This window comes from Rhinatrema bivittatum, chromosome 4, assembly GCF_901001135.1.
Source record: "Rhinatrema bivittatum chromosome 4, aRhiBiv1.1, whole genome shotgun sequence".
NCBI lineage: Eukaryota > Metazoa > Chordata > Amphibia > Gymnophiona > Rhinatrematidae > Rhinatrema > Rhinatrema bivittatum.
This window is the reverse complement of record NC_042618.1, coordinates 84,495,181-84,519,623: the sequence shown is the minus strand read 5'-3', so window position 1 is coordinate 84,519,623 and position 24,443 is coordinate 84,495,181. Positions and strand designations below refer to the sequence as shown.

Here is a 24,443-nt window from a genome sequence, read left to right as displayed (position 1 = left end):
AGGTTTTGCAAAGAGAAGTCTTGACTTACCAGTTGAGCGTGTGTATAAACATTCAGATAAAGGTGAGCTGGTTGATATAGTGTATTTAGATTTTCAGAAGGCATTTGCAGTCTCCCATGAGACACTTCTTAGGAAATTAGAAAGTCATGGGATAGGAGGCAGCATTCTGTTGTGGATTGATAACTGGTTAAAAGGTAATTTAATGTGGACAAGTGCAAAAGAATGCACGTAGAGAAAAGTAATCCCAAATATAGGTATACAATGCAGGCTTCCATGTTAGGAGTCACCACCTAGAAAAAGGACCTTGGATTCCTTGTGGACGATACCTTGAAATTTTCGGCTCAGTGTGCAGCAGCAGTCAAAAAGCAAATAGAATGTTAGGAATTATTTGGAAAGGAATACAGAGCAAAAACAGAATATCATGAGGCCTTTGTGTAGATTTATGGTGCTACCTCACCTTGAGCATTGTGTGCAGTTCTGGTCACTCCATTTCAAAAAAGTCAAAGTGGACATAGAAAAGGTAGAGAGAAGGGTGATAAAAATGATAAAGGGATGGACAAGCTCCCCGATGGAGAACGGATGAACAGATAAGGGCTCTTTAGCTTGGAAAAGAGACGGGGGGGGGGGGGGTTAGGATTGCAATATATAAAATCATGAGGGTGGAACGGGTAAATAGGGAAGGTTATTTATCCTTTCAGACAACACTAGGACTAAGGGATGCTCCATGAAGCTATCAGCCAGCAGAATAAAAACACTTTTTCCCTCGGCGCACAATCAAGCTATGGAATCTGTTGCCAGAGACTGAGGGGGGATAGGATTGTGATTTATAAAATCATGAGGGGGTGGAATGGGTAAACAGGGAAGGTTATTTATCCTTTCAGACAACACTAGGACTAGGGGACGCTCCATGAAACTATCAGCCAGCAGAATAAAAACACTTTTTCCCTCGGCGCACAATCAAGCTATGGAATCTGTTGCCAGAGACTGAGGGGGGATATGATTGTGATTTATAAAATCATGAGGGGGTGGAACGGGTAAACAGGGAAGGTTATTTACTCTATCAGACAACACTAGGACTAGGGGACGCTGCATGAAACTATCAGCCAGCAGAATAAAAACACTTTTTCACTCGGCGCACAATCAAGCTATGGAATCTGCTGCCAGAGACTGAGAGGGGATAGGATTGTGATTTATAAAATCATGAGGGGGTGGAACGGGTAAATAGGGAAGGTTATTTATCCTTTCAGACAATACTAGGACTAGGGGGCGCTCCATGAAACTATCAGCCAGCAGATTAAAAACACTTTTTCACTCGGCGCACAATCAAGCTATGGAATCTGCTGCCAGAGACTGAGAGGGGATAGGATTGTGATTTATAAAATCATGAGGGGGTGGAACGGGTAAATAGGGAAGGTTATTTATCCTTTCAGACAACGCTAGGACTAGGGGACGCTCCATGAAACTATCAGCCAGCAGAATAAAAACACTTTTTCACTCGGCGCACAATCAAGCTATGGAATCTGTTGCCAGAGACTGAGGGGGGATAGGATTGTGATTTATAAAATCATGAGGGGTGGAACGGGTAAATAGGGAAGGTTATTTATCCTTTCAGACAACACTAGGACTAGGGGACGCTCCATGAAACTATCAGCCAGCAGAATAAAAACACTTTTTCACTCGGCACACAATCAAGCTATGGAATCTGTTGCCAGAGACTGAGGGGGGATAGGATTGTGATTTATAAAATCATGAGGGGGTGGAACGGGTAAATAGGGAAGGTTATTTACTCTATCAGACAACACTAGGACTAGGGGACGCTCCATGAAACTATCAGCCAGCAGATTAAAAACACTTTTTCACTCGGCGCACAATCAAGCTATGGAATCTGCTGCCAGAGACTGAGAGGGGATAGGATTGTGATTTATAAAATCATGAGGGGGTGGAACGGGTAAATAGGATAAATAACCTTCCCTTTCAGACAACACTAGGACTAGGGGACGCTCCATGAAACTATCAGCCAGCAGATTAAAAACACTTTTTCACTCGGCGCACAATCAAGCTATGGAATCTGCTGCCAGAGACTGAGAGGGGATAGGATTGTGATTTATAAAATCATGAGGGGGTGGAACGGGTAAATAGGGAAGGTTATTTACTCTATCAGACAACACTAGGACTAGGGGACGCTCCATGAAACTATCAGCCAGCAGATTAAAAACACTTTTTCACTCGGCGCACAATCAAGCTATGGAATCTGCTGCCAGAGACTGAGAGGGGATAGGATTGTGATTTATAAAATCATGAGGGGGTGGAACGGGTAAATAGGATAAATAACCTTCCCTTTCAGACAACACTAGGACTAGGGGACGCTCCATGAAACTATCAGCCAGCAGATTAAAAACACTTTTTCACTCGGCGCACAATCAAGCTATGGAATCTGCTGCCAGAGACTGAGAGGGGATAGGATTGTGATTTATAAAATCATGAGGGGGTGGAACGGGTAAATAGGGAAGGTTATTTATCCTTTCAGACAACACTAGGACTAGGGGACGCTCCATGAAACTGTCAGCCAGCAGATTAAAAACACTTTTTCACTCGGCGCACAATCAAGCTATGGAATCTGCTGCCAGGGTTCGGGGTCAAGGCAAGTAACATAGTGGGGTTCAAAGAGGATTGGAGAAGTTCCTGCAGGAAAAGTCCATAAACAGTTATTATCCAGGTGGACTTGGAAAGCCAGCGCTTATCCCTGGGAGTGAGATACAGGGAATAGGGGATGTGCCAGGTCAGAGACAGGGGTCCGATGGATTTAGTCTGAGGCAGCCAGGCCACTTCTGATCTTATCATTCTGCTTGCCCAGGTAACCTTGATGACCTTGATTTCCCAGGTTAGTTGGAGTGGTCTGCAATGAATCAGTTGCAGCTGCTCTGTGTTGGGGTTTATATGTCTGCCAGGTGCAGTGTATCTAAGAATGATGGCCTAGAGATTGAATAATAGTTGTTAATGAAAAAGGAATATACTTCGCAGCTAGTGACTTTTCTTAAAATAATGAAGGGCTTAAGTCTTACAGTTCAGGGATTGCAGCTGGGCTTATTTGGTAGCAATCATTTAGACTATGAGGCTTGATAAGAGGGAATGGAGCTTGGTCTTGAATGTGTTGATGAGGCTGATCTTAGTCCTCTAAGTTTTTTCTTTATACTTTTTCACCATTAACAAACCCTGATTTTGTTAGTCATATATTTCTCAAGAAAAGAGGGTTAGCTGAAAGCATTGTCTGCTTCTCCTGTCTTCCTGTGGCATTTTCAGGATAAGGTGATAAATACGCCGCCAACTTTTATTCCAAACGTTAATTCCAGTTTGTTAATCAGGACACTGTGTGCCAGGATGCAAAGGGGTCTAAGGGGAGACTTAGAGAGCACTGAAATATTTGAGTGGAGCAAATGGGTTTCATAAATTGGAACTGCTTTTTAATGTATGCCCAGCTAGTACAAATACTCAGTGGTATTTAAAGCTATTTCCAGGTGGCCCAAGCAGTGTATATCAGAAGCCTACAAAACTATACAGGAGGGTTAGCAGGTGGACACTGTCACAGTCTGGAGAGCACTTTTAGCTCTGACAAATTTCCCTCCGTAACCACTTTTTTGCCAGTCTAATGGGATGGCATTAGAGCTGCAGATTTCATGAGCATGGTAACTGCTAAAAGAGGAATCGTACCCAGCTGTCCAGACTTGTGTAACATAAACACAGTAACATGTTGGATAATTGTCTGGAAATACGCTATTCAGTGGTAATAACAAAATATTGTAACACTTTCTAGGGTCATTATATATATATATATATATATATTTATATACATAGAGAGAGGAAAAATAACATACTTTAAAAACAAACTGTTCAAATAATGCAAAATTTGCAAGCATTTCATATTTGTCTCAGAAAATTCCATAAGAATGATTTGCATACTTTTGACATAAGACAAACTTTTATTAAATTAATTTTGATAGTGCTGATGAAATGTTGACCTTTGATTATGTTGCACTTTTAAAACAATGCACTTTATAAACAGAAGCTCTGGAAGGGTATGACATTAATGATAGAACTTGAGAATCAGCTAAAACCTGGTAAATGCCAGCCGGCAAGACTGGCTTCACTTTTGCAATCTCATGGTAGCAAACCTGTGTTCTTGCATATTGCAGAGTTTGGTGGGGGAGTTCCTACCACAGTGTGAGCCACAAAAGGGGCTCAGCCAGCTGCAGTTTGCTGAAGCTGCGTCTGTGCTGCCAGCTGTGAGCTTAGGCTGTAGGTGTGTGTGCGGTGGGATCATATGCCATGCTTTGAAGCCTATGGGGAAGTATTATAGAACCTTTCATCGGATGGTGAAAGGACTGCTTTACGTTCAGAAACAGTTTAAAGCATTGTCAGATTACAGATCAGGATTGCTAAGCATATTTTTGCCCATTTCTAACCCTTCGAGCTTCTCTCTGTGTGATATTTAGGGCTACATTCCGAAAAGCAAATGGGAGATGGATACTTCCGAGGCAAAACTAGGTGGGTGCTTTTGTTTAATCTTATTCTTTTCATATATTTCACAGCAAGTTTCCAAGGTACTGTTCTCAATAACATCAGCAAAGCTGCAAACACTCATCTCTATGCTTTGCCCGCCTGACTTGAGAAAAAACGGATATCTGACAAATGCAAGAAACATCTGAAAATGGAACTGAACATTGTGCACTCTGATTCTTACTGGGGAAGATCACCCCCATCCCTTCATGCAGAGACAGAGATGTGTGGCTAGGGTCTGGCTCATGAGATGCACTCCTCAGTGTCTGGATGCAGTGGGTTGAGGGGAAGGGGGTTTATCCAGTACCTGGCTCAAGAGATGTACTCCTGTTTCTGCATGCAGAGGTGGAAAGGTGCAGCTGGAGAATAGCTCACATGATACACTCCTCTGTTTCTGCATGCAGAAGTGGAAAGGTGCGGTTGCAGACCGGCTCACACGATATATTCCTGTTTCTGCATGCAGAGATGAGGAGGTGCAGCTGGAGACTGGCTCACACGATATATTCCTGTTTCTGCATGCAGAGATGAGGAGGTGCAGCTGGAGACTGGCTCACACGATATATTCCTGTTTCTGCATGCAGAGATGAGGAGGTGCAGCTGGAGACTGGCTCACACGATATATTCCTGTTTCTGCATGCAGAGATGGGGAGGTGCAGCTGGAGACTGGCTCACGCAATGCCCCCATTTCTGCATGCAGAGATGAGGAGGTGCAGCTGGAGACCGGCTCACACGATATATTCCTGTTTCTGCATGCAGAGATGGGGAGGTGCAGCTGGAGACTGGCTCACGCAATGCCCCCATTTCTGCATGCAGAGATGAGGAGGTGCAGCTGGAGACCGGCTCACATGATACACTCCTCTGTTTCTGCATGCAGAGATGGGGAGGTGCAGCTGGAGACTGGCTCATGCAATGCCCCCATTTCTGCATGCAGAGGTAGAGAGGTACGGCTGGAGACTGGCTCATGTAGTTTATTTTTTTTAAGAACTTTTCTTTCTGATAAGCTAAAAATGTGGTTTCCAGCAGCCTATACCACTCCTTGTGCACTCTTGACTGCGAGCAGCATCTTAGCATCTTGGGATCATGACATTTCTTCTAGTCAAGGTTTTTGCATCTCTCTGATAGCTTCAGAAAATGACAGTTGTGCATTGAAAATGTAATATATCCACATTTCAAACTTAGTATATTTATCATTTAAATGGTTTAAAAAAAAGCATGAAGTACATTTCTCTCAATTAGATATTGAAACCTTATTACAGCTATTTTTATTTTTTGTGACTCTGTATTTTATGAATGATTTTACTGTATGTCTTTTAGGACCTCTGATAATGCGCCTAATACATTTTTAAATAAAAATAGCCATTTCCAGGCAATATAAATATGGCTCACTAGATCTTCAAATGCTTGCATAGCTTGTCTGGTGACAAAATACCATTTAATTTCAGATTTAAATTCAGATCTCCAATGAAAGCCATGTTCATATTTATCTGTTGTTTAAAATGCTGTACTTATGCTGGAGGCATGCACATGTTAAACAATCCTTAGTTTTTAAGGACAATTTGCCCTCTTTCAGGTATTATTGCCCTGGTGTTTATACATGGGCCGCCTATGCGATGCGACAGCATCTGTACTTAGTCTGAGAATGCAGAAGAAACCCTGTGATTTTGAACCATTTCACTTTTAATTTAAAAATGTGTTCATTTTGTGAAAATTGTGTCAAATTCTCCATCTACTGAATTGCATTATGCTAGGGCCTTGATTATAATGGAATAGGAACCTGCTAAAAGTGTCATGGAGTCCAGTTATGTAGAAATGATTATGTAATGCAAATAAAAGTACAATTGATATTCTGCCACCACAATAAATCCTTTTTAAATCAGATTATTTTTTAAGGAGTGTAGTAAATAAAAGTCAGATGCTATACATGATGTTATTGTAGAGTGAAAGGCAGTTTGGAGCCTCTGATGTAATGAGCACCTGTTATATCCAATTAACAAGAGAACTCGTAACTGTAATTTTCCTGCAACAGATAGCATAATTTAAATGTTTAGAGCATATTTATCCTGCTTTCAGTCTGTAGTTTGCCAGTTGAGGTTTCGCTTACACCTTGTCACTGGGAAGGTACAGACCATATTCAATAGGACATCGCTGTACACTGCCTGCAGGGAAGGGGAGGATAGACACAACTTTAATTCATCATGGACTCAGAACATACTTCTTGGTTTCATCCTTTCCCAGGGGGTACTTTAGCATGATAATTCTGCTTTAGATTGCTTCATAGCAATATATGGGAGCAGGCAAATATTGTTTCACATTACAACGGCCACACTGCATAATGATCTATATTTCCCACATGTGATATTGTATTCTGTGACTCTTTCTAAATGTTACTTTCAGAGTTTCATGAAAAATGAGTTTGCTTACTGTAAACAGGATTCTCCATAGCAGTGTTGACAGACCACTCTTTGAGCTCTGCAATTTTTGCTCTGCTGAGCATGTGTGGGAGTGTCCACTGAAATTCTGACACGTGAGCCCCTCAGTCAAATGTAGAGCTTAACTTTAGAAAGGTAGTTGATTCTCCAGAGAGGTGGGGAGGTATTAATAATTCATCCTGCTGTCTATGGAAAACCCCATTTACTGTAAGCAAACTCGCTTTCTCCATCGATAGCAGGGCTGAATTAGTCTTAAAGTGTGGGGAGTCCCAAGCTGAGGGTTCACCACGGACATTTACCGAGTAACTAAACCAGCTCCCCCCCTTCCCCCCATGGAGAGTTGGCAACTGGATGAACAGGCTGCACAAAATTGCTTCTCCAAAGTTAGTCATTTCTCGAGAAATAGTTCAGATAGTAGTGGAACGTAAAAGTGTGTAAGATGACTATGTTGCAACTTTGAGGATGTCTTCCATCGACATCATTTGTAGATGAGCAGTTAAAGTAGCCATAGCTCTAACTTGATAAGCTTTGACAAAGTCTGTGATTTGGAGGCCCGCCAACACATAACACAATACAGCACGCTAGTCCATTGTAAATAGTATGTTTGGCAACTGTATTCCCATTCTCTTAGGATCATAAGAGACAAACAGTTGAGATGTCTAATGTGGCTAAGTAGTAAGCTATGGCACTTATACAGTCCAGTGAATGAAGGACCTTCTCGCCCCTGTGGGCATGCAACTTTGGGAAAAAATGTGGGCAAGACAATGGCTTGATTAATATGAAATGCAGAAACTTTAGGTGAATTTGAAGCATCATCCTGTTGTGAAAAACTGTAGATGAGGTGAATAAGAGCCCAAGGCTTGTTGTTCGTTCACTTTTCTCACTAAAGTAATTGCCACCAAATGGTACTACCTTCCAGATGAGAAATTTCAGCAAAACCAGTGTGTTGAATGGAGGACAACAATGATATTGCAGGGCCCAGCAGGTTTTGATACCAGGGGTTTTGTGTGCCATAATCCCTTTGTGGATTTGGAACTGGAGGATGAATGGAGATTCGTTTTCCCTCTATATGAGGTTGGTATGCTGGGATGGCCTTTAAATGCATCTTTACAGAAGAAGTGCCAAGATAAGGACAAAGATAGGGAGAACAGATAACTGAGAAGATCCTTAAAGAGGCAAGCAGAAGAATTCAGGGATGCTGAATGACACCAAGTTGAAAATCTTTTCCACTTAAACACAGTCTTCCTAGTAGATGGTTTTCTTGCATAAATCATGATATCCTCCATTTCCTTAGGCAGTGCCCAAGGAGATATTAACGAGGCCTCAATCTTCTTGGAATTGGGTTGCGATGAGGCAGATTGAGATGACACAGTTGGCCTCCTTCCTGGATGAAAAGGGACATCAAGGTCCCCAGTAGAATCAAGGATTGACGGAGAGCTGAACGAGATAGGAGTACCATACTTGTCTTGACCACTCTGGGGCAATGAGGATAATGTGTGTTTGATCCTGTTTAGAGTTTTGAACTGTCCTGGCTATCAATACTTGCAGTGGAAATTCATAATGTATACTGGCATCCCAATTCAGCAGAAACGCATCTTGAGCTAATCTGAAATCACTTAGAAGAATGGAGAAAAACTCTTCAATTTTTTTCCGAAGCAAACAGGTCTATTAACAGTTGACCCACCTGGAGAATAGTTCATCCTCAACTCTCTGATCCAGTGACCATTCATGGAGTCAGAAGTTTTTACTGGGGCGATCTGCCAGTGTGTTTGGATATTCCTGGAAGGTAGGGCTCCATGGCTGAGATCCCATGCCCAGATCTGCTGGGCTTCCCATCAGAGGCTCCAGGAGCCCATTATTCCTTGTTCATGTAGAACATTGCTACCTGATTTGTTAGTTTGTATTAGAACTTTTCTCCCTTGTAGTAGATGAGTGAATGCTCACGGAGCATACGGAATTACTTAAAGTTCCGGGAGGTTTATTTGATACTGATGCTTCAGCACTGACCATGTCCTTTGTGTGCAGTAGATGCCTGTGTCTGTACCACAGCCTTTGCTGGAAGCTTCTGTCGCTAGAATCATCTGATGAGGCAGAATCTCTAGTGGAGAGCCAACAGTGATAAACTCTGGCTTAAACTACCACCAGAGGGATGCTTTTGCCTTCTGAATTGCTTTGATAGGATGGGATAGAGGTTGCCAAAATTGATCCCACTGGGACAGAAGGTCCCACTGAAGAAATCTAATGTGAAGTCGTGTGAACTGAACCCCATAGACTGAGGCAGCCATGTGAACAAGGATGACCAGTGCTGAATAGGCTATGAATGGCTCTGACTCATCATGCCTTGTACTAGTAGTCGAACACAGACTGCCTTGTCCTCTGGAAAGAATGATGTTTCCTTGATTGAATCTATCCAGGCTCAAGTAAACTGGATTCTCTGAGCTGGTACTAGTCATGACTTGTTGAAGTCAGCAGTGAATCCTAGAAACTGCAGTAGTTTTGTTTGGTTCACGGAATCCAAGACCTTGACCTTGAAGAATCCTGTCACTAACCAGTTGTCTAAGTAGGAAATATTGTTATCTGTTGCTGATGGAGATGTACTGCCACTACTGCTGAAAACCCTCAGAGCACCACCTACTATGAATCTGACATATTTCCAGTGGGATGGATAGATGAGAGCACGGGTTCCTTTCTGAATAAAGGAAGGATGGTGTGGTGGGAATTCATTTTCAGTTTCCCCCTCTCCAGATGTAAATCCAGGATGGAACTCAATCGGTGTTCCCTCTTAAGGATTGGGTTGCTGCGTGCAAAAAGTTTGGTTCAGGTTACATTACTATCAGGCCATGGCAGGATAGGGGTCCATTGTGGCCCTGCCAGGCTTCTCTTTTCGGGCCATGGTGCCCTGTGCAAAAATTGTTGATGGCGCCCCCCAACTGATCCCTGCTCCTCAGGGACAAAGAGTAAGGAAATCAGACTGGGAGGATGAAGGAGAAGGGCTAACAAATCTCCCTTCAGATCAATATGGATTAGTGGGTGTGAGCAAACTTTATCTTTTCTCCTGAGCTCAGCACTCTCCCCATTGCCCCCCACCCACTACCATGCCAGTGCTGGCCTTAGAAATATAGAAATACACATTCTCTGGATATGGAAATGCTGCATCTACAAAGTAGTACCAAAAAGGCAAATCTAAACACAGATCCTATAGTAGCAGATAGCGAGGGTCAAATATTTATTTATTTATTTAGAGTGTCTTCTATACTGATATTCGTAGGGACATCATATCGGTTTACAGCAAAACAGCGTGGAAAATTACAATAAACAGGGAGGGGGGGTACATTAAACCAAGGAAAGTTGAGAAAGAAGCGAGAACAAATTCAATGGGCAACTAGGAACATGTTCAAAGGCAGTAAACATAATAATAATGATAATGAAATATAACATGATAAACACGCATATATTTTTAAAATCCACAAATGATGTAGAAGACCAGGTGGCCCATAAGCATTAGAGCACACTGACTGGCTTGTTGAAGTGTGTTCCTCATGTTATATTTGACACTCGCTATCTGCTACTATAGGATCTATGTTTAGATTTAAATATTGGATTTGCCTTTTTGGTACTACTTTGTTGTGTTTTGTGGCATCTCCTGGCTCTTGTTTTGTGGTTCTTTGGATTTTGGTAGCATCTACAAAGTAGGCATTTTTATTTTTTCATTTTCTATCAATCATGTATCTCTGGATCACACATCACAAGCAGAACTGAGCCAAAAAATGTCCAACACAAATTTCAAATTTTGTCTAAATAATCAAGAAATACAGCACACCCCTAGACTAAGCATACCCTGAATTGCCATTAACTGAGTCTGGTAACTTGGCTATAAGACATTATAAGAAAAACTCCTAAGGACCCTATATGCAATTAAAAAAAAAAAAAAAGCTGTGGCCAGTTCTAACACCCAGCAAAACTATTTTTAAAATCATTTGACAACATTGCATCAACAATTTAGGAAAATGGATACAAAATCTTATTCAGATGATATTTAACACCTCATAGATTACACAAACTGTACACACAGGTATCAGTTAACTGTACGAGACAAATACAGAATACACAGAATAAAATATAAAAATGTGCAAACAAAAACTGAATTGGAAATCACAACAAACAAGATGTATGCAGTGTAGCATGACCATTCCTCATAAAAGAAACAAAATCAAGAATTATAAATCATGAGTCATAATAAATAAACCATACTAATAAAAAAAAAAATAAGCATTTCAAAACATCTGATGAATAAACATCCAATAATTATAAAATATTATACATTTCCCAAAACACCAATAAAATATTTCAAAACAGCAGAAACATTGATATAACATCCAATAATTTAATCTTTTAGTATATTTTGTTATTTTATCACTATTTTATGCATAACTTCTGTCAGAGACAATAATGTGTGTGTTTTGTTATAAACTGCCTAGGGCTACGCATAGGTGGGTTAGAAAAACTAATCATTAAAAAAAAATAAAATAAAATCTCCTGCTCTCCATATCTGGGATCTTTTGATTTCCAGTCATCTTGAGATTGTCATGGATTGGGGGAGGTGGGGCCACCCAGACGTTTTCTACTCACACTTCCTCTTTCATATGTATGCTCATTCCTCTCACACTCTCTCCTTCACACAAAAACATATACATACACACAGGCTCTCACTTTCTCTCACACACATACACTTATACATGTTTATTCTCTCACTCCCTCTTTCATACACATGCCCATAGTTTCTCACATACACAGGCTCTCCATCTCACACGTGTATAAGTGTGTGTGCCTGTGAGAGCCTATATGTGACATAGGCTCTTACAGACATATAGAGTGTGTTTGAGAGCCTGTGTCTCACTCCCACATACATATATACACACAGGATCTCTCACACACATGCCCCACAGGACCTTTTTTACACACTCAGACTCTCAGCCCCACCAGGCCTTCCCATCATCATTGCGACACAGCGAGATGAGGTCCACCATGGCCCTGCCAGCCTTCCCTTTATCTTCGGGTCGAGGCAGGACATCTTCAGGCTGAATCGGGATGAGCTCCACCACAGTCCCACCAGCCTTCCCACAGTGAGGGGAAAAGTTGTGCATGCCAGAGGGAAAAGCTGTGAGTGGGCGGACCAGTACACAGCTTAGAGGGAATATTGGTCTCAATCCCCAGATTTTTTGGGGATAAGGAAAATTAGGAGTAAAAATCTCTACCACACCCTGAAAGAGGAATTCACTCTATTGCCCACTAGTGAAGTAACTTGTCCACTTTGAGATGGAGTTGGGCTGAGTGAGTCTGATATGAATTGAAGGCCAGACGTCTGTGTTGCACAACTAGATGGGAGAAATACAAACAGTAATCATACTCCACAATCTTTAGCACCTATCTGACTGGCGATATCCTTCCATGTAGAGAGAAACTATTGGATCCTCCCCCAGTGGAGGAGGTAGGGAGGGAGGCCTTACCTCCATTAAAAACTGGATCCCACTCTTGCCCAAGGCTGCTGGGACAGTTATGGTTGATATTCTCTTGTGCAGCTTCTGGCTTGAAGTTGTAACTTCTGAAGGGGGACTTGGTACCATTGATAAGTGCAGAAGGGACATTGCTGGAAGTATGCCCTCTTAACAGAAGAAGAAACTGTGCCTCTGAGCAGAGGACTGGTCGGTAGTGATTGACGACTACAGCACTACATTCAGTTCCTTAAATTTTGCCACCATTTCCACAATCTTGTCCCTGAAGGGGTTGTCTGTGGAGCTTAGAATGCCTATCAATTTGTCATGGACATCTTTCCATAGGCCATTAGCCCGCAACCATGCCATGCTTTGGGTTCCAATAGCAGCAGCTGAATCCTGTGCTGCAATGTCAAACAGTTCATAGAACGAATGATACCACTTGCATTCTTATGCATCAGGAGCACTTGATGACATGATTCCAGGAGAGGTTTCACTCTGATAACAGTCATGTAAGTATTGCACCAATTAAAGCTGGTGGTTAGCCATCCAGGCATTATGCATCAAGCTTTGGAAGAACTTCTTCCAGAAGGAACCAGAAGCCTCTGGTCCTTACCAATAGGGTTGTTAGAGAAAATGTTTATTTCTTTACCTTCTTCAGGGCAGACCCTACTACCACTGATTGGTGTGGGACTACCCCAAAACCCAATGCTTGCTGCACTCTGTATTTGAGATCCAGCTTTCCCACCACCGGCTGACTGTGGCCAAGTTTTCTCACATTTTTGCTTGCAGGTCACAAAGAATTTGGTGAACCAGAGGAACTGCTGTCTCCGAGGGGCTTCCAAAATATGGAGGATGTTAAACTCCCCCTTTTGAGGGTTCTTATCTTTTCATACATGGACCCTGATGATTTTCCCCAGCTTATCGAGGAACTTAGAGTAGGAGAGAGCTTCTGGTAAAGAGTAATGCTCTGGTGGATCTGGTAATGGGTCCAAAGGAATGCTTTTCTGAGTTCTCCAGTGGAGGAATGCTCAACCAAAACACCAATGAGGACAGGAGAGAACATAGTGGAGACTTTGGTTTGGAAAGAGTGCCCTCTGATAGGTGCTCTGAGAACGGCGAGCATCCGTCTGATGCAAGGTATGACTCCAGTGCTCAAGGATTAACCCTGAGATGGGAAACACTAGAGAGTGCTTTTGTAACAGAGAGGAAGTGCATAGGACTCCTATCTGGTTCTCAAATGAGGTGGCTGATAAAATAAAAAGACAGCATTCAAGAAATATAAATTATCCCAAAAAGAGGAACACAGGGAAGAATATCTGGTTAAACTGTAAGAGGTGAGAGATGAACAAAGTAATCAGTAAAGCAAGGTTTAATGATGCACGAACAACAAAAAACCTTTTCCACTGGAAAAAAAATCAGTAGAACTAGAGGTCACAGAATCAGTGTCAGGAAATATTTCTTCCCGGAGGGGGTAGTGGATGCCTGGAATGCCCTTCTGGAGGAGGTGGTGAAGTAAAATAAACGGTGCAAGATTTCAAAAGGGCATGGGATGAACGCTGTGGATACCTGAAGGCAAGGAGGAGGGGAATGAAGTAAGAGGCATGGGTATAATTTGCTGGTGTGGCAGATACTACTCATAACCAAGCCTTCATACTGTTAGAACATAAGAAATTGCCATGCTGGGTCAGACCAAGGGTCTATCAAGCCCAGCATCCTGTTGCCAACAGAGGCCAAACCAGGCCACAAGAACCTGGCAATTACCCAAACATCAAGAAGATCCCATGCTACTGATGCAATTAATAGCAGTGGCTACTCCCTAAGTAAACTTGATTAATATCAGTTAATGGACTCCTCCTCCAAGAACTTATCCAAACCTTTTTTGAACCCAGCTACACTAACTGCACTAACCACATCCTCTGGCAACAAATTCCAGAGCTTAATTGTGCATTGAGTGAAAAAGAACTTTCTCCGATTAGTCTTAAATGTGCTACTTGCTAACTTCATGAAATGCCCCCTAGTCCTTCTATTATCCGAAAGTGTAAATAACCGATTCACATCTACTCGTTCAAGACCTCTCAAGATCTTAAAGCAATGATAGAGTTGTTAATGCAACTCTATCATTGCTCACTGCTTCAACAGCAGGGGGAAAAGAGGAATTGGATTCAGACAAGGACATTGAACTGTACAGTCTGAGAAAACAAGCATGGGGGTAACTTGCTTGATGCAGCAGTTACTACCCTTAACGAAAAAGCCTGATACTACACTTCTGATGCAACTCCAACATTGCTCTCTGCTTCAGTGGCAGGAGGTGAAAGAAAATTGGACTCAAACAGTAACCAACTAGAGCCCTGACCTTGGCGGTCTGAGTAACTGATAAATATGGAAAACTGATATCTATGGGAGCTTGCTGGGCAGACTGGATGGGCCTTTAGGTCCTTTTCTGCTGTCACTTCTGTTTCTATGACTCTCCGAGAAATACGGTTAGCTTGAAGCATCTGACTAAGATTCTCCCCCTTTAGGATTAGCTAAGGAAGTAAAGAAACTTTTGATCAGCTCCATTATCTGATCTGCAAGTGTGATGGTTGTAGTCCATAGGTTGACTCAGAAGTGTGCGCCTAGTCCCAGGGGATTTGGATTCAGTCCAGCAATGGTAGATGGACTTCTGCCTAGGCCAGCCACCTTCCCTTCGGGTTGTAAACACCGCCCCCCCCCACAGGTGCTGTGGCCAGCAAGGCATGAGAATGAGGGAAGCCCCCATCATGGACAAGGAGCGAGAGACCTGTCACAGGATAAGGAGCCGGAACTAATCAGAAATCCAGGAGGCCAGGAAAAAGAACAGGAGCGCCAGATGTAGAAGCTGACGAAATTGCAGTCTTCTGGAAATGGAAGTGGAGCTAGCGTATGAGGACCGGAAGGTAGGAGCAAGCTCTGGCAATTGTCTGGTGAGATTGCCCCCAAATAAGTACAAGCCTATACAGGAAACAAGATGGCCACTGGGGAAAGTGAGGAGCACAGTCCTGGGGAGGACTAGACAGAGCAGTTGGCTCATAGCACCACTTGCAGGCCGGAGGAGCACTCAGCCACAGATCCTTGCAGTACTCTTCCTTCAGGGATGACCCTTTGCTTAGCAAGAAATTTCTTCAAAAGACAAGGTGCATGGAGGTCAAATGCATCCACCCAAGATCTTTCTTTGAGGCCTTATCCTTTCCAATGGTTCAAGTACTGTACTTTGATATGGGATACTCCAGACTCTCCTACACCTCAAATTCAGGTTGGCCATCGACTAGAACTGGATGCAGAGGTGATTCTTTCAAGTTTAAAGGATCTGGCGTGGCAGACTTTAATAAGGAGACATAAAATGAGGATTGTAGAGTGTTGGGAAGCTGAAAGCATATGGTTACTGGGTTAATTTTCTCAATGGCATATGTACTTAGGGCTGAGCTTAGCAAAAGAGAGCTTTAGACCTAAATACCTTGTGGACAGCAAGACTTTGTCATCAGTCTGAAACTGTGGTTCACATCTATAAGACAGTCAGTGAATTTCATCTGCTGGGTCACAGTTTTCTCCAAATTATTGCACACCTGTGTCCAGGTATCCTGTAAGTATTGCAGCAGATCATCGGCCGTTGGAATTTCTGCAGCTGGAGCAGCAGGAGGTAAACAAATGGAGTGTCAGTCATAAGATATGAAGAATGGTGAGACCACATAGATTCGCTGACATGATTGATGTTAGCAAACTCAACCCACGGGAGCAGTCTGGGTTACGATTCTACCCACGGCTAGGGCCACAGGCAACCTCTCACCTCTTTTCTTCCCTCTCCCGTGGCCCGGAGGCCACTGTCGCTCCCTCCATGCAGCTGGAGCCACCCAGATGCTGCCTTTGCGGCCAAGAGGCACCGATGGCGTTCCCACACGGCCCGGAGGCCACCGACATTCCTGCTCCCGTGCAGCGGCAGGGAGCCACTGTCATGCCCCCATGCGACCTGGAGGCCGCCGACGTTACCTTCTCCCCTCCGGGGGGAGGCCTCCGTCCTCAGCTCCACCTTCGCCGCATGAAGCCGCCGCTCACGCTGGGCCTGGTTGCGGCCTGTGCCATTCCTGCTCCACTATGCGGCAGGGACGCCGCTCTCGAAGGTCCTGCCCCTTCCTCCTTAGGCGCACGGCCGCGCCTCCTTCACCTTCTTAAAGAGCCCACGGTGGGAGTGTCCCGCAGCCCCTCCTGATAATGTCATCATGGGTGTTTCTTCATTGCTTCGTTGCCTTCGTAAGGAGCTAGTCCTCCTTAGGACTCCTCATCATACCAGTTTCTCCTAGGCGCACTATGTTCTTCATTGGAATTCCATGTCTTCGTCATGGTCTCTCGTCTGATCCTGTGTCTCCGTCTCGTCGGTCCCAGACGTCCTGATGTTTTTGTCATCCTTCTCTTCAAATCTTCTGATGTCCTAGATGTCTTGTCCTTCAGATCCCCTGAAGTCCAGATATCCTGTTCTACTGATCTCCTTTTGTCCAGATGATCTTTTATCCAGATGTCCTTCTCCTCGGCAGCACAAGACTCCGGAAGATCCCTGCTTTTAATGCTTCATACTTCGGGTTCCAAGCTCCGAGTTCCTTGCACCGAGTCCTTACTCCGTGTTCCTTGCTCTGAGCCGCTGCTCAGAGCCCCTTGCTCTGAGACTTGGATCCCGAGGTCCAATCCTGAATCCTGTCCGGGTCTTCAGAGTCCCTTGGGTCTGCCTCTGTCCATGACAAAGAACTCTGCCTGAACCTGTTCCAGCGTGACCTGTGCCTTGCCTTGACTGGCTGTGGAGGGCACGTCTTGGTGCAGGCTTCGTTGGAGTCTTCGCCTTGTCCTGAGACTGGACCTGCCTCACCAACTGCGTGGTCCACAACCTGCCTTGACTGGCTGTGTAGGGCGCACGACATGGCAGTACCTTTCCAGTAATCTCCCTGTTCCTGAACTTCGTTGAATCTTCAAGCAACCTTGTCTAAATTTCCAAGTAACCTGAGTCTTCGTCTTAATCCTTCAAGTATCCCAAGGCTTCGTCTGAACCTGTTTGTTCCAGCCCTCAGCCTCTGTCCATCCTGTCGCATCTGCCGTTCCCATATGGCAGGTCCGAAAGGGCTATCGAGTGGCCAGAGGGGCTACTCCAGAGACCAACATTGTGTTGCTGGGTCTCTTTGATGCGTTCAGGTTCGGCAGAGGCCAGGGCTCCTTATCTCCAGCCTATCCGCCCGTGCTTGCACACGTCTCGCCAGCCTTGGCGCTTCCTCGGAGTTCCTCTGCGGTTGCATCATGGCACAAGGGTACAGCCTCCAGTGCTCCCGCAACAGTGTCCTTCTGCTAAGGAGGCATTCACAAGCCTGGCAATAAAATCCCTGATGTCAGATCTTAGAAATGTGGTTAGTGATGAAGAACAAGTGTTCAGTGAGCAATAGTTGTCTTTCAAACTGCTTAATATAGAAATAACTTCACTGGATGACCTTGGGGAAAATTTAGTTCATGATGTCTGTGTCTGCAAGGGAGTGACTTATTGAGGTGGGGGAGAACAGTTTCCAGGGGATTAAATGGGGTCAGTAAAACTCTCCAGTACCCGAGATGTACTGACCTGGAAGAAGGAGGCAAACTGTTCACATGTGAAGGAGTTTGCGGGGCAGGCATTGTTGTGGGAGAGGACAGTAGGGAGTGGACAATTTTGAATAACTCTTGTGGCCTAGAAGCTGCAGCAAACTTAAACCATTACTATCGCTGCCAAACTTTCGTACAGTGCTTCAATCACTGATATTTGCAAACACTGACTACTGTAATGCTTTACTACTTGGTTTACCCTACACTACTATAAGACCACTGCAAATATTACAAAACTCCGCAGCTAGAATTCTGACTGGAAAAAGTAAAAAAAAAAAAATCACATCACAGATACACTTGCCGAACTACATTGGCTACCCATAGAACAAAGAGTTCAGTTCAAAGCTCTTTGCACAATACACAAATTAATCCATGACGAAAAAGCAGAATGGCTGAACACAGCACTTCGAGTACACGTCCCACATGGAAATTTAAGATCAGCAAACAAAGCTCTCTTGACCATTCCATCTGTGAAAACAGCAAGACTAACCCAGGTTAGGGAACGTGCACTGTCCCTGGCCGGTCCCATATTATGGAACACTATGCCCCTTGATCTAAGACTTCAGAGACTTTTCAAAACACACCTCAAAACCTGGCTCTTCAAACAAGCCTTCAATAAAGAGAACGACGCAAGCAAATAAATAAGGATAAGTGGACATAGAGCACCCAGCTCACAATCTCCAGATACTACTTGGAAATTATTTTATCCCTCTGATAATTGTAGTCAGACCGACAGGTTGAATAGCAATAAAACATATAATCTCCCATGAGAATTTCATTAATATAAATTCCATGTCATAAACCATATTATACTTAATGTGTTTTTGTTACCGAATAATAATGGCACCCTCTATGTAATGTATGATCTATATTTTCTTTGATTATATGTGCCCTATTGTAAACCGTTATGATGGTAAATAACTTAATGACGGTATATAAAAACTTTTAAATAAATAAATAAAACATCCTTGAGAAATAACCATTCTTTATTTGCCATATCCATGGCAGCTTTATAACTATTTAGCTTCGAGCGATAGACATCCAAATGGTTGACGGACATTGATTTATGCCAGTAGTGTTCAGATCTGCATAAATCAGTCTTAAGCGATCTTAAAGAAATGGAAAACCAAGGGGCACACCGTGTTCATTTCACAGTGCATTATCTCATAGGGGTGATGGTGTCCAGGGCCTTATAAAGAGAGCTGTTCCATTTGGAAAGCAGACTAGCAACATCTTGGTCTTCCTCAGGTTAGGACAAATTAGGTAGCCACTGAGCTTGAAGTAAATTACCCTTAATTAGGAGTCTACGAGTGACAGTCTGGGACAAGGTCTTTCCATGAAGAATTCGATCGTAAAGGGTTAAGAGAACAACACATGAGGTGATGATCAATCCAAAGGACCTAATTGTGGGGTGTCGTCGGAGCCCTTGGCTAACCAGTCTTTACAAATAAAGATCAGGTCAAGCATGTGCCTATGATTATTAGGCCGATGCAATATCGTGCGCACAGATTAACCCATAGTGAACGCGTGTTTTGGACATGCGTCCATAACCCCTTATGCAATAAGGGGATTAGTGTGTCCAAAACACGCATAGCTAATAGCACTTATCACATGTAAATGCCATGTTGATGAGGCTATTAGTTAGTACCCCCTTATGTAAAAAATAAATGTGCATCCGACGCGCGCATTTTTACCCTCAAAAATTAATGCCAGCTCCGGAAATGGCATTAAGTATTGAGGAGCCCCAAAAGTTTACAGAAAAACAGAAAATATGCTTTTCTGTGGTTCTTCCGACTTAATATCATGGCGATATTAAGTCGGAGGAACCATAGAAAGCAGCAACGGAAAAAAAGTCTTGCTGGCGGTCAAGTTCGGAAAACGGACGTTCAATTTGCGATCGTCCATTTTCCTAAACTGTGGCTGCGCCCTATGCAGAGGAGGTGCTAGGGACATACAATTTCCCCTAGCGCCTCCTTTTTAACGCAGCAGTTCATTAGCATACTGCATCATGCGCCCAGAAGAGGTGGGTGGGGAGCACCTTAGGAAAGCGAGCACTCAATCATAATTTTCCCACGTAGGTATTGCATCGCCTTTATATGTGGGTAAGTGTAGTTTCTGTTTTTCCTAGCGCTGATTTAGTCAGGAGGTCCTGACAAGTATCAGACAGAGGAACACAGTCTACATGTAAATTAAAGTCCCCTAACACAATAGTGTTTCTTACATCCGCCTTCACCAAGAGGAGGTTATCAGTGAACATATACAAGTTAGTGGCGATAAAGTTAGGAGGGGCATATACCAGACAAAAGCTCCAGTGTAGGATAGATGTCAGGAACAACATCTCCAGTGGTAAGGTTTCTTCTGTTTGAACCCAAGATAGCTGCAGGGAAGACTTGGACTGGAGCAGCAGGTTGACCAGGCCCCAGCGGAGAAGAATCAACTAAGTGCTTTCCGGCATCAAGGGAAGAACTAATCTTGTGACCCGCAGTGAAGGGTAATTGGCCATATTGGCTCTTCCCCATTAATACCAGGATTGGTTCATCCATAAACTCAGTCTGGTGGGCACAATGTAAGGCTACACAAGTAGCAGAAAGCAAGCAATGAAAAGCAAAAATGGCATAAAATCTGGGCATGACATATAAAGCAACATTAAAAAGACCCATAGTTATTCAAAAGTGGAGTACGAAGTCAGCTACCTCCCTAATAAAAAAAAAAATCGCCAGTTGAGGGGCCGAAGGCTGCTTGGAGATGGGGGATGAAGTGCACCATTTGGGAAAAAACAGTCCAGTACTACCACGATGGTAGTACATTTGAAGATCTATGATGAATTCTGGAGAGGTGAGTCCATGGTACAGAAAGAATTGGGAGCTGGTGCAATTCACCTAGAGGTTTAGCACAAGGAACCTTGGTTCTAGCACATTCTGGACAGGTCAAGACATATGTTTTGCAATCCTTATGCAGGATAGGCCACCAAAACCCCTGGAAATCAATTCAGAAGTTTTCTTGATCCCTGGATATCTGGCAAGTTTGGACTCGTGCCCCCATTTTAAAAACATCTGGGCAGCAAGTATCTGGAACAAATGTATGCCCAATAGGAGCCCCTACGGAGAGTCCTAGACCAATTATTCCAGGTTAATTTTCTCTGTCAGATCACTCTTGTTATTATTATTATTTATTTCTTTTGTATACCGACATTCGATCGAGATATCACATCGGTTTCCAGATAACAGGTTGAATAGAGCCGGAACTGCCCTATTTTACATTGAAACAAGATAACAGTTGATTATCTTGACTGTGTTTGCCATGATCCTAGAGGCTGGTATGATGGAATCTTTATCACAAGGTTCCGGAGCCACCTCAAGAGGAAGAATTGTCATGACAACGCGTCGGCTTTAAAATTCTTCGAGCCAGGGCAATAGAAAATAACTGAAAATGAGCAAAGAACATGGCCACCAAGATTGTTGGGGCTTCAAGTGTTTTGCAACTTCAATATAAAGTAAAATGTTGTGATCTGTAGAATTATAATTGGAAAAGTGGCTTCTTCCACCAGGTGTCTCCACTCTTCCAGAGGCCCACTTTGTAACAAGGAGTTCTCGGTTACCCACATCATAGTTGCATTCTGCAAAAGATAACTTCCGGGAAAGGTACCCACATGGGTAGAGCCGAGAATCTGGATGAGGTCATTTTGACAAAACTGAACCTGTGCCAACCTCAGAGGCATCTGCTTGTAAGACGAAAGGCTTGACTAGGTCAGGATGACACAAGATTGGAGCAGATGCAAAGAATTGTTTCAATTCTCCAAAGGTCTGCTGGGCTTGGGGTTCTAAGAATTCTTTGGTGTGCCCTTCGTGTAAGGGGCAGTAAGTGGAGCCACTACCATGGAGAAATTTTGAATGAAGCGCCAATAACAAGTAGCAAAGTCCAGAAAATGTTGGAGCACCTTGAGGACTAAAGTGCCAATTATGCACTGCGGTTACCTTATCAGGATCCATGTCAAACCCCTGAGCTGAGATTACATACCCCAAGAAGTAGATTTGCTTCTATCCAAAAACACATTACTCAGACTTGGCATAAAGCTGGTGCTGGCGAAGACAAAAGAGAATATCTATTATATGTGGCCTATGAGTGGTCAGATCTGGGAAGAAAGTCAAGATATCATCAAGGTAGACCACTACATATTCAGAGAGAGCTCGAAATAGAAGTCCAAAGGTCATGACTGTATACTCATAGTGCTCATCTTTGTTATTGAAGGCAGTACACGCATCACCTTATCGGATTCAAATAAGATTGTAGGCCCCTGCACAAGTCCAGTTTGGTTAAAATTTGTGCACCCTGAATCTTTCAAAGAGTTCAGAGATTAATAGTAGGGGATAGCGATCCTTAACTGTGATCTTATTGAGGCCCTGGTAAATCGATACAGGGCTTAAAGGATCCATCATTCTTTTGTACGAAGAAGAATCCTGCACCAGCAGGGGACTTTGACAGTTAAATGAAGCCTTGAGCCAGGTTTTCTTTAATATATTCTGACATGGCCTTAATTTCTGGACCTGACAAAGAGTTATGTCCAGCCACATGGGGGCATTGTTCCAGGAAGCAGTTCAATGGCACTGCACAATCGTATTCACAATGCCTTGGGAGCGCCTCTGCTTGCTTCTTGCTAAAGACAACTGCAAAAGTATGGTACTGGATAGGAAGACCTAGGGGAATTTCTGCTACAGAGGTCACAAGAATGGGAGCTATAGGCCTCGGGTCCGGAACACAAGAAGAGCTGGAAGAAGACCAAGAGATGATCTGTCCTAAACACCAGTCAATGAGTGGGTTATGTAACTGAAGCCACAGTAAACACAGAGGTACCGTACAGGAAGGTGATTCAAGAATTCAAAAGGAAATGGTTTTAGAGTGCCACGTACCAACTAGAACATTGAGATCCACTGTGACCCATTGCATCGCTCCTTGATTCAGGGGCCGGCCGTCATTGGCAACAACTGAGAATGGTGCAGGATTGGATTGGATAGGAATTCCAGTTTGGGGACAAAATCCAGGCTAATGAAATTACCTGCTGTCCCTGATAAGGGCGAGAATCTTTGCTGATCCTGTGGACCAATTCTAGGATACTGAGACTGAGAGACTCTGAGCCATATGATTGTAAGATTGGTAATGAATCTGGACCAGACCTGGGTTTACGTGGCAATTCCTGACTGTGCCCAGGACTAGCACAATAGAGGCAAAGCTCTAGCTGCTTCCTTTCATCTTTCTCCATCTGGGAAAGGTTAATACCAGTATGGCCCAGTTCCATAGGTTCCTCAGGTTGCGAGACAGTATTAGCCCATAGAGCTGCTTGGGGCATATGTCTCCTGGTAGAAAACTGGAGCTCTAATTCTTGAATACAGGCATCCATACATAAGCACATGAAGATCTAGTCATCCAAATCTAAAGGCAGTTCCCGGCAGGTCAGTTCATCCTTGATTCAATCTGCTAATCCATTTAGGAAAGACGCAACAAGGGCCACATTATTCCAGCCCATGTCTGCTGCAGCCATGTGGAATTCTACAACGTACAGCCCCACAGTCCAAGTCCTTTGTTTCATATGAAGAAGGGAAGAAGAGACTGAGATCAAGCAGCCTGGGTCATCAAATATGTGTTTAAATGCCAAATTAAAGCATAGCAGTCTGAGATGACAGGGTCCTGTTTTTCCCAGAGTGGGGAGGCCAAGCCAAAGTTCCCCAGTCAGTAAGGATATTATGTAAGACGCTTTACACTTATGATCGGAAAACAAGAGACTTGCAGAGTAAAAACTGTAAAGCACTGATTCTAAAAGCCCTGACAGGCTTTTGGATCTCCAAAGAAGTGCGGAAGAGTTTTCACTAGAGGCTCCTTATATATGCACTCCATAGCTTCAGGAAGTATTGGGACAGAAGGTGACCTTGCTGCAACAGTGATCCAGAGGGCTCTGGCAAAGATTTTGGACAAGACATTAATTTGCTTCTGCACGCGTACCACTCATTTCTGCAGGCTTCCCAAGCATTGGTCCAACGCTGCCAGAAGCTTGTCCCGGGTCTCAAAGTGAGCAGCCAGGGCATTGGGGTTCATATAGGCCAGAACTTGATGTAACAGTTGTAGTCTGTGGGTGCCCCAGAAGTGAGTAGTCTAGTTCCAGGGGAGTCAAATCCAGGCCAGTGACAGTAGATGGACTTCCACCTAGGCCCTTTGGGTTGAGCTCTCTGCTGCTGATGGCATTGAAGCATGAGAATGGGGGAAGCCCCCATAACAGACAAGGAGCAGCAACTAACAAGAAATCCAGGAGGCTAGGAAGGGAGAACAGAAGCGCTAGATGAAGAAGCTG

At 43.7% G+C, this 24,443-nt stretch overlaps 1 protein-coding gene across 2 annotated transcripts in view; it reads left to right on the top strand.

Annotated features, from left to right (window-relative positions):
* YLPM1 (YLP motif containing 1) overlaps positions 1-24,443 on the top strand; it is a 443,744-nt gene that overhangs the window by 405,365 nt on the left and 13,936 nt on the right. Inside the window, exon 18 of one of the 2 annotated variants that reach the window (XM_029598421.1) lies at positions 4,491-4,542. The exons of the other annotated variant lie outside the window; for it this stretch is intronic. Within the exon in view, the coding sequence (XP_029454281.1) occupies positions 4,491-4,542 (52 nt within the window). The remainder of the gene's footprint in view (positions 1-4,490; positions 4,543-24,443) is intronic. 2 annotated transcript variants of the gene reach the window in all.